This window comes from Nicotiana tabacum, chromosome 5, assembly GCF_000715075.1.
Source record: "Nicotiana tabacum cultivar K326 chromosome 5, ASM71507v2, whole genome shotgun sequence".
Classification (NCBI taxonomy): domain Eukaryota; kingdom Viridiplantae; phylum Streptophyta; class Magnoliopsida; order Solanales; family Solanaceae; genus Nicotiana; species Nicotiana tabacum.
Genome location: NC_134084.1, coordinates 147,574,166 through 147,581,294, shown reverse-complemented (window position 1 = coordinate 147,581,294; position 7,129 = coordinate 147,574,166). Strand labels below are relative to the sequence as shown.

The window sequence follows — 7,129 nt, the reverse complement described above, 5'->3', positions numbered from 1 at the left end:
CTTTCTCATAGTTTTTGGTCTCTCTAAATAAGGGTCGGGTCAAAAAACCTATCTCATCGTTCTTTGTCTGAAAACTCTTCGTGTTTCCAGTTAAAGAGGGGCAGCTGTAGAAATGTGATTTTTGACCCTCCCCAAGATTTTATACATTTTAGTGTTAAATATTTTGTTTAGGTCTAATATCGCTACTTTAACTAATTTTGACTCTTTTATTTTATTTTGTCACAAAAATGATAATTACAAAAATATTTTCTTTTATTTAGCTTATTGATATTTTATCTGGTTACTTTTAGTTTATGTACATTTCATAAACAACAACAACAAACCCAGTTTGATCCCAACAGGTGGGGTCTGGGATATAAAAATAAAAATAGTACTTTATTTTTATCTTTATATAATCTTGAAAATACAAAAATATAGTTTCATGTTTTAATATAGTTTAGTTTAATTAATTAGAATTAGTTTTTGCATTGTGTAGTATTTTTATCTTATATTAAAGGGAGTTAACTAAGGTTTTGAACCACAATTTTAAGAGTCTTAGAGCCCAATTTTAGGATCCAATTCGGACTTAGCCCATAAATCCAAGCCCAATACCCAATACCCAATACCCATTAAGCTAACCCTAGTAGGGCTGCTTATCGGGCGGATTGGGCAGCTTTTTACTCTTAACGGTTTGGCTTAACGGTTATCGGCTTTTAAATGTATTAATCCGTTAGCCACCCGATAAGATATCGGACGGATTGGTATCGGTTTAGCTCTTATCGGGCGGTTTATCGGCCTAACGACTAACATACATATTCACTAAATATCTCCCATTCTCCTCGTCTTAGAAATAATGAATTGCCATAAAAAAAACATTTCAGAGGCAATATGATGCATTCAATTTGCTTTGCCAGAGTTGGTCAAGTTCAGCTTAGCCAAATTTTGCTATAAGCCCCACTAGTTACTGCATATCAAACTTCAATTGATATGCAGTAAGTAAGTATTAATAGTTGATCATGTTAAATAGCTGCATTAATGAATAAATAAGTCCACAACAATACAAAGTATTAATAGTAAACAGTGTTGGATAAAACTGAGGAAACACTACAGAGACAAACTTCGTAACCAATCCAATAGTTCAACATTTAAGACCACTTACAGAAACAAAACTTTGCGCCCAACCATTTAACAAAAACCACTTCCATTCTGTGCCGAAAAAGTACTTAATACTACTACAAAATATCCGAGCAAGACGCTTTATTTTGAGGGGTACTGCAGAATGCTAAACATTAATGCAACTCCCAAAACTCAAGTGCCCGTTGTTGTTGTTCTCTCATAGTTGAAGTAAGCTTCTCGTCTTGCAACTCCAAAAGGTCCTCCTACATCACAAAAACCATTAAGATGCAAGAGCGTGTCAGGCACAAACAACAAATGTTCATTTATAACTCTGGAAATTTGGAATTGACATTCTAGAAATTATTCTACCAAGTACATGCCCAGATGACTAATAGAAAATGCAAATCACAGAAGTGAAGAAGCTTTAACCAGATATTGTTAGATAACCAAAATGGTTCTTCCGAATTAGACTTTTTGTGCTGTTTGCAACAAATATTTCTGACCAAAACCAGCACGGCTGACTAATGGAAATGTAAAGCACAGAAATGAAGAGTTTTAGAAAAAGAATTGCTAATGAATAATCTTACCAAATATATTAACACTACACGTCAATTACGGAAGGGTCTTTTCCATTGTTGGCTAAATCTGGAAAAAAAAATTAAAATAATGAGTCATGCGATAAATAGAAGCATATCAACAATACTTATATACAACAAATATAGTAACAATATTATTACCTTGTTCAATCTGCTCGATTTTATCAAGATCTTCCTCAACACTAATGAGTTGTTTTAATTTTTCATTTCGAAGCCAATCTTGAAGACACACTAGAGCTTGCACCAATTTAGGAGTTAATGAACTCCTAAATGAATCAAGAAGACGTCCTCCCGTACTAAATGCACATTCGGATTCCACACTTGAAACCGGAACAACTAATATATCACGAGCCTTCTCCGCAAGAATAGAAATCTAGCTGAGTTCAATTTCCACCAAAGAAGAACATCAAATTCTTTAGTGTCATCCTAAGTTTCTTCACCTAAATATTTATCTAACTCTGTTCTAGTATCAACACCTCCACTCCCACTTTTATATTTTTTTATATCTTGCATGAGTGATTCTAAAAGTCCTATATTTTGGATGGTTGCTTGATTTCCAGAAAGCCCGGAAGTCGAAGTGTCCAATGAAGAACAATCTGAAGATGAAGCAAGCACAACACCTTTTGAGCTGGACTTTACATACTCACTGAATAATGAAGTCATGTATTTCGTTACTTCTGCTTGTATAGTTGCCCCCGGATCTATACCAAACATCTTTACAAGTGCAAAGCCAACTGATTCGATCTTGTATCGTGGATCCAAAATACATGAGATAAAAATTATCTTGTTCATTTTCCCTGGATCACCCCAATACTTATCAAATTTTTCTTTCATATTCTTTGCCATTTCACTTAAAACTATATCTTCATTTGCTATCAATTGCTTCAAATAGACAGCAACTGCTCAAATTTCAAGAAAATGAATATTCGATGTAACATAGCGTGATCTAGATATCTTCAAAGTAAGAAGATAGAATATTTCAAGAAACTTTGTAATTCTTTTTACATTATCTCAATCACTACTCAAAATTCACCTGTAGGAATTCCAACATCAATATAAGAATGCTCAAGATAATGTCTCAAGCCAATTTCACTAGAAGCATAATGTGAAAATGCACATTCAAATTCAATAGCTCTGCGCAACATCAAGTAGGTAGAATTCCATCTACTTGGAACATCTAAGCATGATGTTTTCTTAGAATTGAGTTGTTCAGCATCAAAACATTCTTGAAACCTCTTCAACCGTGCAGGAGACTGCCTAACATATCTCATTGCATGCCTAACACGTTCAATAGACACTGAAGATTCTTTTAAACCATCTTGGACCACAAGATTCATGATGTGAGCCATACATCTCACGTGAAGGTGAGTACCATTCATCAAATTAGTTCCCATTTTTGTTAATTATTTAGATAATTCTTTTACTGTCACATCATTTAAGCTTGCATTATCAACTGTGACAGTGAAGATCTTATTTATCCCCCACTCACGTAAGCACCTACCAATACCATTTGTCATATCTTCGCCTTTATGACTAACAATAGGACAAAAATTTATTATTCTCTTATGCATATTCCATTCACTATCAATCCAATGGGCAGTGATACACATGTAATTGATTCTTTGTATAGAAGTCCAAGTATTAGTGGTAATACATACTCTTTGTTTTGTTTCTATAAAAAACCTCTTCAACTTTTGCTTTTCTTCATTAAAAAGATCAAAACAATCCCTAGTTACAGTACTACGGGAAGGGATCCGAAAATAAGGTTGCGCCACTTTCACAAAGTCTCTATAACCTTCTTTCTCAACAAAGCTAAAAGGAAGCTCATCAACTATTACCATGCGACATAATGCCTTCCTACATTCTTCTTGTTCAAATTTCCAAGTAACAACAGCTACGTCACCCTGACTACCCCCCGGAGCAGATTGAAATCCTAAATTTGATTGTTTTTTATCGACAATAGTAGGGCGTTTAGGACACTTAAGCATATGAGAAAGAAGTATCGATGTACCGTCTTTGGTCTTAAATACATACTCAATAAAGCAATAGTCACATTTTGCTTTTGTACTCCCTTCAGAAGTAATAATTTCTGTAAAATGATCCCACACAATAGACCTTTTTCTCCTTTTTTTGGTTATATTTGACTCCATTGTTTGAGCTTGACTTGTTGCATTTGAATTAGAAGCCCCACTTTCACCCATCATTACCTTATCACTTTGTATATTTTTAGCCATGTATGAGTCACTGCAACAAGAAAAGAAAAGGAATGAGAATAAAAACATCAAGTTATAAGCAATACTAGCGCTTCGTTTGTATACAAAAGGTCACCAACATCTTGAGTATGTATTTTAGCAAACTATATAACCTGGCCCTGTGTGTTCTTTAGCTTATTTACAATTAAGTGCTAAGATTACTACGGGATTGAAAAGTAATTTGGACTGTGGACTGGACGTCATCAGGCCAGCTACCAAACCGTCATTTCTGAAAAATTAATTTGCCTTCCTGCAACTCTACATTAGTTCCTGCAAGGCTGTAAGTGTAAGATTACCATTTACCAATGACAAATTCCTTGTTGTTACACCGAGCACACACAATATACATGAGAAATCAAGCCTTTCTTACAAATACCATGTTATGGATCTATTTGCAATTAAAGACTTCAAGCATTCACAAGAATACATTTTTTTTTGGACAAACGAATACTCTAGTTATAGTATTTTACATCACTTCCCTTAGATATATAAACAGAATGTTCTAGTAACTGGGGCATAATTTGTCATAAAATGCAAAATTTTGATTCAGCTCTCATAGACGGTTACCTTCAAGTTTACTAAAAGCATCTGCTGGACTTCTTCCACCTACCAGAGACAACAAAAAGTATTTGTAATTCAGAAGGCATATAAAAGAATAACCGTGTGCAATAATATTAGAAAAAGATGATAGAGGAGATCATTTTCATCCATAATTATATGATCAGAAGATTATATGATAGAATAAACAACTGCTTAGTGAGTATACGATCAATATAAAGAAATATATGGCTACGAACCTGAACCATGATATACATAACCAATGATCAGCAATGCACCCTGAAATTTACACAAGTGATAAAATTAATGGCTATTATAGGATTGGGTAATAAGATCCAAAAATTAAGAAAACAACGACTGGCACAACATCAAATAGCAACATTTTATAAACATTTAGAAGAGTAGCACTGAAAAGGAAAAGGAGATTGCCTAAGCAATAACAAAAATGAGCTCTCCTTTGTGGTAAAGAGGTCCATGAATGGAATGATAAATAGCATGCCGATTCAACGAGTGTGGAAACAGATATATATATGTGGAATAACTTATATCTAAGTAAAATAGATGTATTTCCAACTTATCGACAGGTAAGGTAGCATCTAGTTTGAAATGACATTAAGCATAGGAGATTGAGAACACTATGCCAATTAAATCAAATGTCTTTGAACCTGTAACTGACCCATTAAATATACTAAACTCCCCTCCCACCTCTTTGCTTATCCTTGCATTACTCTACGTAAAACTCTTCCATCTTTTCTCATCCATCAATATCTCAAACAAATCTTTCGCCCTACAACTAAACTTCTCCGTCATCGTAATCGTCCTAAACCCTTCCTTCTTCTTCTCCTTCTTCACCACACCCTTTACCTTCTCATCCACAACAACTGGAGCCGGAGCGGGGGCCAGAGAGACAACATTTCAACAACAAATAGTGAGAAAAAACTATAAATTGAAAAGAAAAAAATGACTAGCAAACTCCTGATAATGTTGATTTTGATGGGAATCATAAGTAAGAGTACCTGGATAAGAAGATAAGAAGCCGCGAGAGGGAGAGGCGAGACGAAGAGAATGAGACTGGTGCCTGGTGGAAGTTGACGACGACGAGGACTGGTGGGCGGTGGCTGCTGGTTTAGGCGTTAGGGTTGGGTTTCTGTGATTTTGTCTTTTGATTATTTAGGAATTAGGAGTGCGTTAGTTTTAGTCTTAGAAAAAGATAGACTATAGACTATAGAGACAGAACAAAGATGGGTTTGTTTTTTATTATTCAAGTTTTAGTTTTTTTATATTTAATATATATAAATAAAAATAAATTATATATATATATATATATTCTTAACGGATATATATATATATATATTCTTAACGGGTTAACGGATTATTCGTTAAGAAAATTGAATAATCCGCCCCCAAACCGATAAGCCGTTAATAAAAAATTTCAATCCGTTCCCCGTCCGTTAAGCCGTTAAGTCGTTACCAGTAAGCCATTAAGCTTCGGTTCGGTTCGGTTTTCGATTTCGGATCGGTTTTGAACAACCCTAAACCCTAGGGACCCTTCTAGACTCTTCTTCTGAACAAAATAACCAACTCTAGAGAACCTAATACAAACTAGTCATTTTTCATCAAAGAGACCCCCCTCCCCCTGAACTTCTTCTCCTCCATTCAAACAACAAACCTCACCAACGACCACCCCTGAACCTCACGCTAACTACCCAACGACTACACCTAAAACCAGCGACCATCTCTGACCCCATTGCCGCTTCGTCTCCTCTACACCCTTCAAGCAACGACTGCTGCTTCTTCACACCTCTCGTCCCTCCTCCAAAATCACCGGCACCCCTTCTTCACCAAAAAATTGGCCACACTCAGTTCGGAAATACCGACCAACGACAACCCCTTCTTCTTAAAAACCATTAGCATCCCATCTGCAATAACTTTGTGTATATATATAGCTACATACTCTATACAGATTTACACACTGAAAATGAGCAGAAATTCACGAGAGTCGAAACAGTCGAAACACTGAATCTCTATTTCTAGTTTGAAGCATTTTCGTCCAAGTTCGAGTTTGGGTTTCAAGCTGTCTGTTTGCAAATTCGAGGTGCCGATTCAAGGTTCATTGTTGAATTTTGTCGCGTTTTCGGCGAGTTTCAAGGTCTGGATCGTAGTTCCATTTGAGGTTTCCACTTTTGGTCCAGTTAACAGTGATTGATTCCGTTTTTGTATGAAGGTTCAATGTAAGACTTACTTCTTTCATTTTGTTTTGTTCTGATTATATTGTTTATGACTACGTATTTTGTTCCTTGTGAACCTGTGTGAAGGAGTTGTGTCTTCTTCGATTATTTGTTCTTATTTGGTTGTAGAATTTCATTATTAGTTTTAAGTAGCAAATTTCTTACCCATGTGATTATAGATGTACATGGTTACTGTATTAAAATTCTTTTGATAAGTTAGTGACCTCACACTAAAACTACTTAAGCTCAAGGCAAAAATAGACTTACCACTTTGGTTATTTTCAACATGTGCTGTCATTTTTTTTTATTCAAAACCATATTGATTATTTAGTGTAAGTGATTAAGGTGCAACAAAAGTTGTAAAGTTTAGGAAGAAACAAATAATTCATGAACATCGTAG

General features: G+C 35.1%; 1 protein-coding gene and 2 long non-coding RNA genes across 4 annotated transcripts; all 3 read right to left on the bottom strand.

Moving 5' to 3' along the window:
• Nucleotides 1-1,055: 1,055 nt before the first annotated feature.
• Nucleotides 1,056-1,756, bottom strand: LOC107803325 (uncharacterized). Its single transcript, XR_001651998.2, has 2 exons — nucleotides 1,683-1,756; nucleotides 1,056-1,358 (listed from the first exon to the last, which is right to left on the bottom strand). It is a non-coding gene; the product is annotated as an uncharacterized LOC107803325 (long non-coding RNA).
• Nucleotides 1,757-2,117: 361 nt separating this feature from the next.
• Nucleotides 2,118-3,085, bottom strand: LOC142181023 (zinc finger BED domain-containing protein RICESLEEPER 2-like). The gene is made up of 2 exons (XM_075253133.1): nucleotides 2,725-3,085; nucleotides 2,118-2,590 (listed from the first exon to the last, which is right to left on the bottom strand). The coding sequence occupies exons 1-2, from the start codon at nucleotides 3,083-3,085 to the stop codon at nucleotides 2,118-2,120; spliced, it is 834 nt and encodes a 277-aa protein (XP_075109234.1).
• A 595-nt stretch (nucleotides 3,086-3,680) lies between these two features.
• On the bottom strand, nucleotides 3,681-5,741 carry LOC142181265 (uncharacterized). 2 transcript variants are annotated; one of them, XR_012709910.1, is made up of 4 exons: nucleotides 5,518-5,741; nucleotides 4,741-4,780; nucleotides 4,511-4,549; nucleotides 3,681-3,935 (listed from the first exon to the last, which is right to left on the bottom strand). It is a non-coding gene; the product is annotated as an uncharacterized LOC142181265 (long non-coding RNA). The 2 variants fall into 2 exon arrangements; XR_012709909.1 differs by lacking the exon at nucleotides 3,681-3,935 and having other exon boundaries at nucleotides 3,942-4,549.
• Nucleotides 5,742-7,129: the final 1,388 nt, after the last annotated feature.

Excerpts from the sequence above, each read along its gene's own strand:
- LOC142181023 (XM_075253133.1), bottom strand. The coding sequence starts at position 3,085 with ATGGGAACTAATTTGATGAATGGTACTCACCTTCACGTGAGATGTATG. Across the intron at positions 2,591-2,724 it reads TGATGTTGGAATTCCTACAG|TTGCTGTCTATTTGAAGCAA; the intron begins GTGAATTTTGAG and ends AAATTTGAGCAG.